This window comes from Alternaria triticimaculans, assembly GCF_023758025.1.
Source record: "Alternaria triticimaculans strain BMP 0046 chromosome Unknown scaffold_4, whole genome shotgun sequence".
In the NCBI taxonomy this organism is placed as follows: domain Eukaryota; kingdom Fungi; phylum Ascomycota; class Dothideomycetes; order Pleosporales; family Pleosporaceae; genus Alternaria; species Alternaria triticimaculans.
The window spans coordinates 171,541-186,901 of record NW_026055961.1 but is presented as its reverse complement, the minus strand read 5'-3'; the positions used below and the strand labels follow the sequence as shown (position 1 = coordinate 186,901).

The 15,361-nt window shown below is 51.6% G+C and overlaps 2 protein-coding genes across 2 annotated transcripts; both read left to right on the top strand.

The window, feature by feature from the left end:
- Window positions 1-1,101: 1,101 nt before the first annotated feature.
- Window positions 1,102-5,161, top strand: J4E78_003676 (uncharacterized protein; the record flags this gene model as incomplete). Its single annotated transcript, XM_049364313.1, has 5 exons — window positions 1,102-1,257; window positions 1,314-1,686; window positions 1,740-1,936; window positions 1,991-4,968; window positions 5,023-5,161. 5 exons carry the CDS (start codon window positions 1,102-1,104, stop codon window positions 5,159-5,161), a joined length of 3,843 nt encoding a protein of 1,280 aa, XP_049223391.1.
- A 4,461-nt stretch (window positions 5,162-9,622) lies between these two features.
- On the top strand, window positions 9,623-10,213 carry J4E78_003675 (uncharacterized protein; the record flags this gene model as incomplete). Its single annotated transcript, XM_049364312.1, has 2 exons — window positions 9,623-9,626; window positions 9,804-10,213. The coding sequence occupies 2 exons, from the start codon at window positions 9,623-9,625 to the stop codon at window positions 10,211-10,213; spliced, it is 414 nt and encodes a 137-aa protein (XP_049223390.1).
- Between the last annotated feature and the right edge of the window lie 5,148 nt (window positions 10,214-15,361).

The following is a 15,361-nucleotide window of genomic DNA, read 5'->3' as shown; positions in this document are numbered from 1 at the left end:
GGCGCTCACGATGCGCCTATTGCCGTCATGATTTCACAGCTCCTTTTAGGGGCTTTTATCGTTTTATCGATCATGAATATGTATATGTTGAAAGTATTACCTGAACTATGGCCGATGCGAACAATGCCTGAGACTTGTTGTCGGTATTTGGACGTGACAATGTGTAGACCGCCACACTGTGTTTGTCTTTGTCTGAGTTAGAATAGAAGGAGAGTTACATCGATGCAAGCCCCTATATTAGTTTCCTGATAGCGAGGAACACAAATATTGAGATTAGAACGCGCTGGAAAAGAAGCAGTGGTAGTAGGAGTTAGGAATACCCAACTGTTTCAGAACTTCTGAAGCAGCTTATATAGAGGTTGCTGTGTAGTTTCTAGACCTTAGATTTGAGCACTATGTTTAAGAAAAAGATTTGAACCCTAAGAGCCTACAAAGCTGAGTTCCAAGGTTTTTGTGAAGCAATCACGTGACGTGACCCAAATCTAAATTGATCAGCTCCATTTGAGGTCCAACCAACCGAATCGAAAGTCATATTGGGTGCAGCCAAGAAGCTACGACGGATGTGAAGACACTGCGAGTTCAAGAGCGGAAGTCAGAAGAAGAAATGAGTACGAGAATGCGAAGACACGGCGAAGGCTGTACGCAGCCCCGACGTCCGTGATCCCGACCACGCCCCAGTGGCGCTAATCCAAATGCAGCATAGTACATCCCTTTTGGCAGTCGCGACTCCAGTAATCTCTCCTCGCTAGTGATGAAGACGTTACACCAGCAGGGCAGGCCCTCCCCAACGGCCATGAACAGATATCCCACGCGTGGATTGTTACTCGCGGCTCATATCGATCGGTTTTGATGATGCCTGAATGTCATGACGTCTTGTTTCTGCGGCTGATGGGCGCCGCCTTGGCAACGCCGGAGGCCTTGACGTCCGGAGCGCGAGACGCCCGTGAACGCGACGCTATAGACACGCTCTAGGCCTGCTTATCTCATGCGACAAACAACACGTCCTGCCTGCTGCATTAATGCGTGTATGTTGCTTGCGCATTGTGAACGATGATGGACACCCGTGACGCGCCGTCGGTGACTACTCACAGCTCCAACACGATGCAGGAGACAGCAGACAGACCCGCTGTCGCGATCGATGTTTCTGGCAACGCCGACCCAGAAAAGCAAGTCGATGTTGATGATGGGAAATCGAGCAAGGCTTCCAACGAAGAAGCGAAGAAAGAAGAGAAAGAAGGAAGTCTGAAAGACTACTTTGTAAGTCACAGATGCGCACGAGAGTAACGACCCCAGACTGATGTCTTTTCTCACAGCGTATCTTTACATACGCCAGCACGGCTGATCGCGTACTGTTCGGTCTTGGACTCACAGGTGCCGTCGTCGTTGGTGCTGCGCTCCCCTTGATGACTCTTGTCTTTGGACAGTCCACAGCCGAATTCAACCAACAAGCGACCGGCCAAGATAGCTCGAACTTTACCAGCAGCATCGACAACTTGGTACTCTATTTTGTTTACCTCTTTGTCGCTCGCTTCGTTATTGGGTATTTGGGTACTCTGTGCATCTGTATCGCGGCAGCCAGGACAACATGCGCGTTGCGAGAGGACTTTCTGGACAAGTTGCTCCGTCAGGATGTGGCTCATTTCGACAAAGATGGCAGTGGATCTGCCGCGACTCAGGTTACTACCAGTGAGTAGCCTACCTCAAGTACCCAGGTACACAATGCTGACATCGCGGCCTAGATGGCAACAGAATCAATCAAGGCACCGCGGAAAAGCTCTTCACATGCGTCCAAGGCATCTCACTCTTCTTCTCCGGCTTCATCGTGGCAATCGCTGTCCAATGGAAGCTTGCTCTTATCGTCATGAGCATAATACCTGCCATCTTCCTAATCACGGGCGTGTGCATAGGCATGGATGCGCCCATCGAAGCTAGAGTGGTCAGTACCAGTGACCACATGTCTTGACGCAGTGGACTAACAACGTGCACACAGACCAAAATTTACTCGCAAGCTGGGACTCTGGCACAAGATGCGATCAGCTCAATCAGAACTATTCACGCCTTCGGGGCTCACCAGAAGATCGTTGACGGATACGAGACTTACCTCCAGAAGGCGCATAAGGAGGGTAACAAGAAGTCCGTCATTTATGGTGTGCTCTTCTCCGGCCAAACATTCCTGGTTATGTCAGGTACTTCGCTAGCCTTCTGGCAAGGTTTCCGCATGTTCCAGAGCGGGGAGATTGGTGATGTGGGCACAGTCTTCACCGTCGTTCTGAGTGTAGTCCTCGGTGCCACTGCAACACTGCTCATCTTCCCGCAGATACAGGCTTTTACCAATGCCTCCTCGGCGGCAGGCGAGTTGTTCTCTATCATCGACAGGCCGTCGGCACTCGATCCACTCTCGGCAGAAGGCATGCAGCCATCCGACTGCAATGGCGAAATCATCATCAACGATCTACGATTCGCCTATCCTGCACGACCCAGCGCACAAGTCCTTCGAGGACTGAGTTTGTCGATACCAGCGGGAAAGACGACGGCTCTAGTCGGGCCCAGTGGATGTGGTAAATCGACCTTGGTCGGTCTGCTTGAGCGATGGTACCAACCTGCTACTGGTCAGATACTGCTTGATGGTCGAGACATCTCCGAATACAACACGAAATGGTTGCGGTCCAACATTCGCCTCATTCAGCAGGAACCTACCCTTTTCCAAGGCACAATCTTCGAGAACATTATTAAGGGCCTTGTAGGAGACCAGAGGGATCTGCCAGCGGAAGTGCAAATGCAACTCGTGCAGGAAGCGTGTAGGAACAGCAACGCGCATGACTTCATCGAGGCGCTGCCGGAAGGCTACCATACCCAAGTTGGAGAGCGCGCAAGCATGTTGAGCGGTGGCCAACGACAGCGCATTGCCATCGCTCGAAGCATCATCTCGAACCCCAAGATTCTGTTGTTTGACGAAGCGACTAGCGCTCTAGACCCCCGCGCAGAGAAGGTCGTGCAGAGCGCACTCAACCGCGTTTCGATCAACAAGACGACGCTGATCATCGCCCATAAGCTTGCCACTGTGATGGCGGCCGACAACATCATCGTCATGAAAGAAGGCCAGATCTACGAGCAGGGTACACATCATGAACTCCTCGAGAGCGATGGTCTATATGCGGCAATGGTGCGCGCACAAGATCTTGGTACAAAGGCCAACGACGAGGACATTGAGAAAGAGCTGCTGGAAACAGCAGATGTCGAAGACGCTCTGGACAGCAAAGCCCCCATGCGACGAATGCAATCGCAGTACAGCAACACGGATCTCGAGCGCGAAATCGAGCAGCTTGCTGCTGGGACTTTGGGCTACTCACTCATCAAGTGCGTTTGGATCATGCTGAAGGAGAACCTGGATCTCTGGGTTTGGTATGCCGCCACCATCATTGGGGGCATCATCGGCGGCGGTACCTACCCAGCCCAGGCTATCATCTTCTCTCGTCTTGTTAGGGTTTTCACACTGCAAGGGTCTGAGGCACAAGACGAAGCAAATTTCTGGGCACTCATGTTCTTCGTGCTGGCTCTCGCCAACCTCTTCGCATACTTCGCGATCGGTCTTGCATGTAACAACATTGGGCAGGCAATGACTCATCGCTATCGACGGGAAATGATCGAACGCATTATCAGCTTTGACCAGGAGTTCTTTGACCGCCCGGAGAACTCGTCTGGTGCGTTGACCTCAAAGCTGTCATCTGCACCGACAGCATTGCAGGAGTTGATGTCTGCGAATTTGGGTCTAATGTTCAACATTCTGGTGAACATCACGGCCAGTAGTGCGCTTGGCATAGCGTATGGCTGGAGGCTTGGATTGACGCTGGTGTTCGGCGGGCTGACCATCATCGTCGCTGCCGGCTACTATCGTATTCGACTGGACCAGAAACTCGAGAGTGCCACAGAGGAACAGTTCTCTGGCAGCGCGGGTTTGGCTACGGAAGCCGTCACCTCCATACGGACGGTCAGCATGCTCACTCTCGAAACCTCGATCATGCGGCAATACAGCGACACACTCCGGGCTATCACGGGCAAAGTCGTTAAGAATCTAACCTTTGCGCTGATCCCATACGCGCTTTCGCAATCCGCTGACTTCTTAGTCATGGCTCTAGGCTTCTGGTACGGATCGCGGCTAATTGCGAAAGGCGAGTACACTACGTCGCAGTTCTTTGTCATCTTCATCGCCATCGTCTTTGGTGGGCAGGGTGTCGCGCAATTCTTCATGTACAGCACGTCGATCACAAAGGCAGAAGGCGCCGCGAACTACATCCTGTGGCTGCGGACAGTCAAACCGACCATATGCGAATCCGATGAAACCGACGGGAAGGGGCCGCCATCTGATGGCACCATCGCCATGGAAGACGTTGAGTTCAGGTACAAGCAGCGCAACGCATTCCGGGTGCTGAGGGGTATCTCGATGAAGATCGAGCCCGGGAAATTTGCTGCTTTTGTTGGCCCTTCCGGTTGTGGCAAGAGTACAGTCGTGTCTCTGCTGCTACGCTTCTACGACCCGATATCCGGACGCATCACATTGGATGATCAGGATATCTCGCTCATGTCTCCCCAGCTCTACCGCCGTTACATGTCGCTGGTCCAACAGGAGCCACCACTCTACCTTGGCTCCGTACGAGAGAATATTGCCCTTGGTCTCCAACACAAGCCTTCCGACGCCGAGATCCAAGAGGCGTGTCGCCAAGCCAATGTCCTCGAATTTGTCGCCTCGTTACCCGAAGGTCTAGAAACCCTTTGCGGATCCAAGGGCTTGCAATTTTCCGGCGGGCAAAGACAGCGCATCGCGATTGCCAGGGCGCTCATTCGCCAGCCACGATTGCTGTTGCTGGATGAAGCGACGTCGGCGTTGGACACTCAAAGTGAAAGGATCGTGCAGAAGGCGCTGGATGAGGCTGCGATGTCGAGGACGACGATTGCCGTCGCGCATAGGCTGTGAGTACATCCATGTGGAGATACAGGATGATCGATCACTGACATTGCATACAGGAGCACGATTCGACACGCAGATGTTATCTTCGTTATGGAAGATGGTATTATCGCCGAAATGGGTACTCATGAGGAACTGCAAAGATTAAGAGGAAGGTATTTCGCTACGTGCTTGGCGCAGTCGCTCGACCAAGCATGATTTGATACTTATAATACGAGGCTTTTCAACGCATGCAGATCGTCGCGATATACGTGAAGTCAGACTTTCTAAGGCGATTGTAATTGGCCGACGCGGTCCTTCTCTTTGACGAGAGCTAATTCGCATGTGCAGACCTACTAGTCCGCTCCCGTTTCTACAGTCGCCCCGCCTCGCCTAGTGTTTTGCTGATTACAGCAAGCGTTCAGCGGTCGGGAGTATTACCATACATCAAGTTGGCACCTACATTGACTGCCATGGTTACTCTCACAGAGCACTCAACGATATGTCTTCCTTAACCCGGAACTCCGAGCTTTCGCTGCTCGCCATGCCAACCAATGATCGGCCATCCTTCAGGGAGAGTTGCGAACGGAGGCAGTTCGTACCGACCATGGCAAGCGCCACTAGTGCACTTCAGGTTGCACAACCCAAGCATTTTGCAATAGCACACACTCGCATTGGGGCAGTGAATAGGGTCTTGCCCAAATATTACTACAAGAATTAGTACACTGGGAACTCCATGACCAGGGTGGGGTATTTTACTATGCCAGGAATACTCCATAATCCTTCCACTGATTGAGTCTTCCAAGGTTGTCCTCAGCAACAAATTTCGAATGCGCTCATAGTATTCAACCGGTTGTTCCTGTATCTTTTCCTTCGTAGCAGCGAATTGCGCGCAGCAAGAAACACCAACTGCCATTGGAATGTCGCGACCTGGGAAGATCACTTCAAAGGCTTGTTTGTAGAAATGACCCGCATGAGGCTGAGTGTGGGCTGCGTCTACTGCATCTGTGAGTGGGCGAATCTCGTTCGGGCAACCCAGAACCCATACACAGCGCAGGTTGAGATACCCTTTTTCCTGTAGGTAGGAAAAGCGAAACTTTCGCAGGATCGACAGACCGTCATAGTCAGGATCGTCGTTGTGCCATTGGTATCTCTCCGCGTGGAGAAAGAGAATGTTTCCTGGCAATTTGTGGTAGTTGTCGATGATGAAGCTATTTCAGAGTCAGTCCTTGCATAGCAAACGACATAATCGCGTAGGGTTGTATTCATACGAAAGATACACCATCGATTCACGACCCTTGTTCAACGGCACCGTGAGCTCGGCGGTTGGATCGTCCACCACATAGACATATTTGCGCCACTCTGGAAGCTCATCGTAGAACCAAGACGTATTCTCATGCTTCATGGAAGCGATGACTAGGGCCTTGTCGAACGGGCCTTCGTTGAGAGCGATGCCGCCATAAAGTTTATCGGGAACATTCGAGCTCAGTTTCCAGAAAGTCAGAACGGATAGGAGTACGAGACACGTAGCGATGAAAGGGTTTCGAATCGGTCGACGCAACGCGGACATGACGTTGGCGTAGAGTCTCATATTGGAATTGAAGATCGATGAAGAAGGAACGACGCACAAGTGCGAAATTTTATTCCATCCCTCCAGACATTAGGAGCAGCAGCACATGACTGTGGTGTACTTTGGTTGTTGAGATGAGATTTTACTAAGGACCATGGTAGCGATACGCTGAAGCCAAGGTTTACATTGGACACGTGATAGCGTAGAGTCTGCTCATGGATCAGGGCATGTCTGAGTGATATGCGCGGAATCATGACCACAGCAATATTACGAACGTGTCAGCAGCAGCTGAAAGGGTTCAGTTCTGGCCCCCAAAGTCATGCCGCGGCCAAGTCCAAGGATGGTTAGCCTCTGGCCCCGATCTCGGCTCGACGTGCATTAGCGTGATGAAAGATCGACCAGACGACAACAACACGCTGCGACACATCTTCAAGCACACAAAACGACGGATGTAGCCGCGAGAGCGCTACTTCGACAGATTCCATCAATGAGGATAACAAGTCACACCGGAGCTTCACAACCGGCTCTGATGTCCATCAACCTCGAGTCGCCAGACTGAGCGACGTGTTTCGTGGCGCCTCCGCTCAAATTCAACATGTGGCAAATCGACGCCATAAGCCACCCATAGTCCAGGAAATCGTCACTATCTTGTTTCAGCTGCAGCCACAACGAGACCTACTCCTATTACTGGAGGCCTTGCCGTGGGGCCAACGTGCTCTTGGCACGATAACACACCTACGAGACAGACCGCCCTCCCCCTCTCTTCTGAGCGCAACGATGATGGCGAAGCATATGTATTGGAAAGTCGCGGACTAACCCATCGATGTCTTGCAGCATGTGTATTTGCATATCTTTCGAGAAGGATTGGAAGAAACTACGAGCATGAGGCTAAGCGCCAGGCTGCCTGACAGCCTCAGGCCGAACCTCAGGCCGCTCAGCCAGTAGATCGCAGGCTTGCGGTAAGGCCCCCACTCTAAAATGTGCGATGGCTACTACAATTGGTGTCGATATCGACCGCAGCAAAATGGCGGTGCACGGCCTTCCAGCGCACCATTCTCATAAGATCAGATCTTAGCCTCGCTCGCGTGGGTTGTACGTCTACCAACCCTTTCTCAGGATTTGCACCTCAGCCTTGTTGCTTCCGGCCTTGTACACCGATTCCGCTTCATCGATGGCTGGCACGGTCATCATGGTCTCGCGATGGGTATTACTCCTCTTCTGTCTTACTACGGTCACGTTTGCGCATACACTCGATAAACTCCCAACACGAGCACTCGGCCATCAACCAAGAACGTCTCCCACACCACAGGAAGCTGCGCTGAACATCAAGCGCGCCCTCAAGCAAGGACTCAAAGTTTTCAAGCGCGACGTATGCGAAGATGCGTTTCCAGGCGAAGGCGCGGTAACGAATACCTGCAACCCCAGCAATACGCTTTGCTGTATCCGAAAGGGAGAAAGCTACCCCCAGTGCCAGAACCTTCTCGATAAGGGATGGTGTTGCATCGACAATCCCAATAGCGAGCCTGGCTGTTACGTCGACCAGCCATCTGTCTGCGAAGAAGCCGACTCGGTGCCATGCGCTAACCTTGAGGCTGGCGTAGACCAAGCATGCTGTCCAGGCCAGACTACATGCGCGTCGGGCTACAAATTCACCGAGAAGTTTGTACGCTGCCAGATTCTCTCGGCTGACCTCGTGTCACTAGCCAGTGCCAGCGCTGCTCCGACAAGTAGTTCGAGTATAGAACCCAGCTCCGCGTCACCGACTTCCGAGGTTACTTCGTCTGCATCAGACTCAGCATCACCCACACCCTCTTCCGCTCCTGCTACAGCATCAGACGTCCTATCAAACGCAGCATCGAGCGCCATACCGCCACCTCCGTCTAGCGACTCGTCTTCCTCATCCTCGTCCTCATCTTTGTCATCCGGCGCGATCGCGGGCATCGCTATTGGGCCGACACTGGCGCTCATGGTCGGCGTAGGCCTATGGTTTCTCTACAAGCGTCGAGAAAAGAAGAAGATGCAGCAACCGTACGCGCCGGCAGTGATGTACCAAGACGCGTACCCAAAGGCCGAGCTGGCATCAGAGCCCGTGATGCCTGGGCCCTACAAATACCAGCACACCGCTAGCGAGCCACCGCAGGAGCTCCCTGTTCAGTATACCTACGAGCTCGACGGTGGGGCTCATCGCGGACCGTAGAAGATCAATACTGTCGCGAGGACGCGCATCTCTTCATAATGTTCATGGCTGTGGCGATACCCGAAATTTATGTCATCATGTACTGTAACCAGGTGTAGACGGAGGCATGTTGGCTTTGTACTTCCATCTTGAGTTGTCTCGTATTTTTAATTCACTTAACTCATTTCACCTGAAATTTCCCAGCCACCTGCACATCTTCAACCGAAGCCAGTATCTCGTCGCCTATAAGTCGTATGGAATTCGGGCAGTGTGGTTGGGTCGTCGTTTCTGGGTCGCTTCTGGGTCATCGCAGAACCATGGGAAGATGGGTATCACGCTGTGAACCGCCTTCCCGTTCCAAGGTTGACTGGTGTGAAAAGTGAAAATGAATTAGACCTGCCTTCCTCGCTGCATGTGGCTCTTGCCCGCAGTCACTCCAGAGCTCCTGCCTCCTACCTCTCGCGTCCACACCACACCAACTTTTGTTCGAAATCTGCCAAAAAAACGCAAAAATGCGAGGACGCGGCAACCATCCGCAGGGCTTCGGCCAACGTCAAGTGCCGACAGGACCTCGACGAGGGAGCTACAATGCGCCATCTGGAGCACCTCGCGGCAGAGGTGGCTACAGTGCCAACCCCAGTGCCAACGGGTACAACGATGGGTCTGCCCATGGCAATGCCAGTGCCAGTGCCAATGCCAATAACAATGCCGACAACGGTCAGTATAGGCTGAAGCTCGACGTCAAGTACTACCTTCGGCCCCACGACTGCGTAGATCAGCTGGAGATTCCGGCCGGCTCTGGAATGAGCCGCAAGGACACGACCTGCCTGCATTGTGGAGAAACAAACATTTACGGGCATGGCTCGTATCATTTGCTCCGCGACAGCTCTTGCCCTCGTCGCTGCTGCCGTTGTGGAACCATGAACCACCAAGGATGCGTAAGGCTTCTCCCCCATGCTGAGGTCCACCAGATGCTGATGCTCGATAGCTTTGTGACCGATATTGGCTCTCTGCTGCCTTCCTGAAGCGTACGTGCTCAAGCGAAGGGATGCGTAGGCCCAGGCAGACTCGCCCGTCGCCACTCGATCTGGAGGTCATTCGACGCGACTACCCAGAGTACCGCGAGTTTGCCGATAGCGTGCTGCCGCTTGCCGACAAAGGACACTACCATCCGTCACAGCAGGTGCCCAAGCGCTCACGGGGTGACGACGACGAACAACCGGAGCCGAAGCGATCACGGACTGATGCCGGTGGTGCCGAGATCGATAAGATGAGGGCGGACATGGATGCTCTCAGGGCTGAGAATGAGCGGCTCAAGACTGAGAATGAGCAGCTCAGGGCTGAGAATGAGAGGCTCAAGACTGAGAATGAGCAGCTCAGGGCTGAGAATGAGAGGCTCAGGAATGCTTGTCGCACTTCTGCTCCCTTTGTCAAGAACGAAGAAGTCGATGGGGATGGCTTCGACGCTCTTAGCAAAGAGTTCGACAGACTCATTGAGGAAGAGTTTGCTCGAATAAGTCGGTGAGGTGGATGCCAGTGAGGGTTATCTCGTCAAGGATGTGCGCTATTTTGGAGGGTCAAGAGGTGACCGTTTCGTCGTCTCGTGAGTATACCCTCACGAGTATATACCCGTGAGTAAACGCTCGTGGGTGAACTAAACGATCGTGACTAGACGTTCGTGAGTGAGCACTCGTGAGAAAAGCTCGTGAGAAAAGCTCACGAGGAAGGGGAAGAGGTTATCGTTGCGGATATATAGAGGTTGCGGCATCAATGAATGTCGCTGTATGATTGTACAATCAATCTGTGTGTTACGGCCAGCTTTTGCAACACTACTTTTGGAGACATCTCGCTGGTATCCCGTGAATCGTGCGGCATTGCGAGAAGTGGTGTGTGGGAGATGGTGTGGCGGACATGTGCGACTTCCTGCCCAAACCACCACAGCTACGTCAACGTTTGTCATCCGATTATTCGTGCCTGCCCTCACAAATGTGATTACCAAGTAGCGCGCACACATCATCAGCTCATTTTGTCAAAGTGACTGCAACGCCATACCACTCACATCGAGAAAATGGCCTCCAACCTGCCTAATGACTCCGACGCGCTTATGCGCTTGCTTGGACCATTGCGTGCCCGACGAGATGCCAGCACGCGGCGACGTGAAGATCTCCAGCGTAGGTTGGAAAATCTGCCGAGCGTCATTGCTCAACGTCGGAGCGTTCATGCCTCTGTCGTTGCTATCGATTCCATCACGGAAGGGCCAGCGTCGGCAACTGGTAATTAACTCACCAATTTTGAAATGAAGGCAGAGGTGCTAACACTCCAAGAATATCCTGCCGCACCTCAAAAGACACTGCCAACGAAGGGCGCAGGGAAACGGCGAGCCAGTGCCGAATGCTCTTTAAGCAAGCGAGCAAAGCGTCGATCACGCCGCTCTCGAGAAGGCGAGTGCCCGTTCGCCAGCGATGCCGAACCCAACTCCTCCGTGCCTGCGACTGCCTCTTCGGAACTTCATGCCAAAGAATACCCCATCGCAATACTGCTGCCCATTCAGAATGGTCGCAACGTCGTCATACGCAACGGCATTCCTGCCCAGCTCACGAAACTGCTTCGCGATGAAGTCAAAAAATGCCTCACGACCAAATTCTGCATCAGAGCTTGGAACAATGCCGACCATGAAGATAACGCTCTTTGCATGCTCACCGCGGCCTATGGATTTATCCGCTCCTATCTTGTCCCGAAGGGTCAAGGGGCGTCCAGAGCGTGCGTTGTCTGCTGCACAAGTCCCGGAGAGAGCGGCCCAATCGCCCCAAGGCCTTGCGTCATGCTACGGGCGGATGCAAAGGGGGAGTACATACTAGTCCTGCCCTTACCAGATGATTTGCGAGTGGGAAAGGGGTGGAAAGAGAGGGGTTTCTGGGTGAATGAGACGCCACGAGCTCCTCCACCCCGGATCGATGCTTTGCGCGCGTAAAGCGGTCACGATGACCCCGGCGACGGTGGCAGTCGAGAACGTCTCCATGTCGGAGGTTCCACATCTGGTTGACGGATCTGATGTGCCCTTTGTAGAAAGTCTTGCTGGCGGAGATGCCGAGGACATGGTAATCCCAGGGCACGCTCGATGGATTCATCGAGCGGCGTGGTTCATACGTGATGGAATCATCACGCGTTATGAGAGGACTTGATGGCGTCATCAAGCGTTAATTCCGATTGATGGATTCATCGATCAGGTTCGTTAGATAGTACAGGCGTTGCCTTTGCCAATACCCTGCATCGTTATTTCATCATTCCCTCCCCATATCTCGTGTGACAGTTTTCATGAACTCTCAGGTACGTGGTCAAGTACATTGAAACAGCGTTGCACAGGCGTAGGGACGGATGCACGGCTGTCTCCGATGGCGCCACCCGCAGAAATGCAAACACGCTGCATGCTTCCAACCTTCCTGCGTTTCTCGAGGCGCTGCAAATTATCATGACACTTCTTTTAATTTAGTACCCTGTATCCTGTTAGGATGCTTCTTTCGTTTAGTGAACTGTACAGGCTGGCGGTCTCTCGATCTCATAACGAACACAGCTGGATGTTTAAAAAGAACAGCAGCCAGAGCGAACATGGGCTGCATATGTTGCTTTTTTTGAGTTTGAAGTATGGAACGCCGGTTTTATAGAAGAGTAGAAAGAAAGGCCAGGATTTATATTTCTCTGGAACGGCCGGTTCCTAGCCGAGAGTTGCTTCTCTCATGACTAGTATACATCATCTTTTGATACTGCAGGAGAGAAGAGCATGGCAGAGTACCGGTTTAATTTTGGTAATGGTGGGACACATGTAGTCCCTGAGGAAGCCAGTTGCTGTACATGTGCATGAACTGGGAATTTCAAAACTGCTCATCATAGTTCGCGCGAAAGTGGTTTTTGGTTCCGTCCTCTCGACCTATGCGGTCTGCCTCTTTTGTTTTGGAAAAGAGAGAAGAGACATGGCAAGCTCATGTGTGATTTTGATGTCCGAGGACTGCACGTGGTATGTGAAGAGTCAAAGGGAGGAAAACAGCAGGCTTTTATATCGCCACAAGCCCAGCCGCTAGTCATGTGGCCGATCTCGAGGCATTTTAATAAAGCTTCATCGCGCTCACTTTCTGGGACATGGGAGCTCAGACATGAGTTTTTTCATTCTTCCGACAGAGGACATATGCACCTTGTTTCACAGTTTTTGATGAAGCGCGGCGCCGGCGATCTCATCAAAGGAATAGCCGTAGCTTTTGGGAGAAAGAACAGAGTCGCAACATAAAAACTTCGTCGAGATTTTTTGGTAACACCACCACTTCTCATAGAAAATTAGGTTGTATGTTTTCCAGAACAACAGCGGAGAAGAGCACATAGAGATTCAAGCTTGTACTTTTGGTCGCGGAGATTGGTTGCCTCACATCATAGGCAATCTCGGAGGTTTTGATATTGTCGCAGACGGCGACCACAGCCATGTTGTCATGCCCTGTATCTTTTATTGGGAGCGGAAAGTCATTCCATGATAGTACCCAGATTTTGGTAATAAACCCTGCGAGGGTGAGGATATAGAGGAGAAGAAGACATAGAGGAAGACGAGAGCTTTTATATCGACCACGTCCGAGAAGAGCGAGACATACGGCGTTTCTTTTTGCGTTTTGGTAGTTTCATGGTAGAATCGTGAGGGTATCTCTGGCACAGATATCAAGTGAGGGACATAGTTTTGGACAGATTTCACATCGTGAGCTCTGATATGGGATTCAGGATGGATAGCCTTGGTCTGCTTCGCGACACATGCAGCAATAGCTTTGACCTTTCGAGTAGACACCCCAGAAGGACTTCGGGCATGTAGAGCGATAGTCAGACTTTTGAAAGAAAGGCAGTCATGAACATCTTCTCGCGCTTTTTTGGTAATAAATGGTAGAGGTAGAATGAAGTGTAGAAGACAAAGCAGAGCGAGACGCTGCAGGTATTTATACACGCCCAAGACTAGCGCTCAGACCGCCGCAAGCGTTCTCGAACCGCATGAGTGTGGACTTGTCAAATTATCAGGAGGAGCAGACATGAAAGGCATGCATTTATTTTTTGAAAGCTCCAACATGTTGTAGTACCTTGCAGTTTTGAGGAATACAGTACCATGAATATCGCTTTTCGCACACGCACAGAGATCATATACTCTTCCAGGCGGTATTTTGGAAGTCGCAGTGGCACAACATCAATGTTTCACATCCACAATTTGGAAGATGGCTGTTGGGAAGATAGTCCTCTCTTAGCAGACATTGTCGAGTTTTTTGTGATTTTGGGAAGAGCAGAGACAAAGAGTCACGAGGAGGGTGTTTCTCGTGTTCTGGACTTTCATGTCGTGCCACATACAAGTATGTCGAATGGTTTTTGGACTGCGAACCTGGAATGAAATGGCTCTTTCTCCAGCCACATAGAAGCGCTCAAGCAGTATTTTCAGTTTGTAGATCAGAATCTGGACACCGAGACAGAGAACCATTTGCTTCTCCAGGTTGGCTTTTCTGAGTCCATCACCGTGACTGTTGCTGACTTCCACAGAACATGACGTATATGAGGTAAGATTTTAGTCTTTTCCACACACATGGCAGGGTTTCTTGTGCTTTTGTTGCAACTCGGAACTGCACAGCCATGTCCCTTTTCGATTTCCTTTTAAGAAGTCGCAGTCGCGGAATATGACATGAACTGCGTGGGTTTTGGATCGAAAGTCTAGATTTGGGAAGCGCGGAGACTGTCTCCAGGGCTCCGCCATGTGTGACCAACTCGGGTTTTGGGAAGGAAGAACGCACATGTAAGGCTGTGTACAATACTTTTTGAGAAACCCAGAGAAGAGATATGATAAAGAAGGAAGGAAGAGAGCGCAGAAAGACGGCGTTTTATACCCGCGCCCGCTCAGCTAGCGGCTGGCGAAGGAGAACGGCGCCAAAGTCATCCAAGGCTGGTTTCGTGTTTTCTGGTTCTCCGTGATGGAAGTTGTCTGCGATCTTTCCGAACATATAGCGCCCTTCTCCGTCTTTTCGAAATCATCACTAGAGCCAGCGGCGGTTTCGATATCGCAGAAATCCGACAGTCTTCCCACTCATCAGGCCTTCTATCGCCGATTTTGGAAGAGAGACAGCACATAAGTCATCTATATACGCTTTTTGGTGAATGAAAAATTGAAGTGTGATGCAGAAGACCATAGCAAAGAATGCCGACCGATTTTATACACACGGACAACCTGCCAGCAAGGACGGTAGTGATGTGAACGAAGAAACCACCGCCGGGATGCATGAATATGTCGCCGTTGTGTTTTCTCTCCTGAATTTTCCGAAGTTTCTGCTGCTCCTTTCTCCAACATCACGAATCCGGACCAATGTTTTGAAACGAGGAGCGACGGCCATTGAGACAAGATGCGACGTGTTGGACGGCGGGCGCAGACATTGCCCTAAGCTGTTGTGTTTTTTTTGGAAGAGGTAGGGGGCAGCCCATGGTAAGTAATGTGAGAACTTTTTGGAAAAAGACAGACAGGCCACATGGAAAAGTTGTGCCATCTGTTTCTTGGAAAATGATGGAAGGAGAGTGTGATGAAGAAGAGAAGAAGAGCGATGCGAGTGAGGGACTTATATATACCCGGCGCAAAGACGGGACGGGCTCGCGCGCCTGCGAAGCCATATGCACGGCG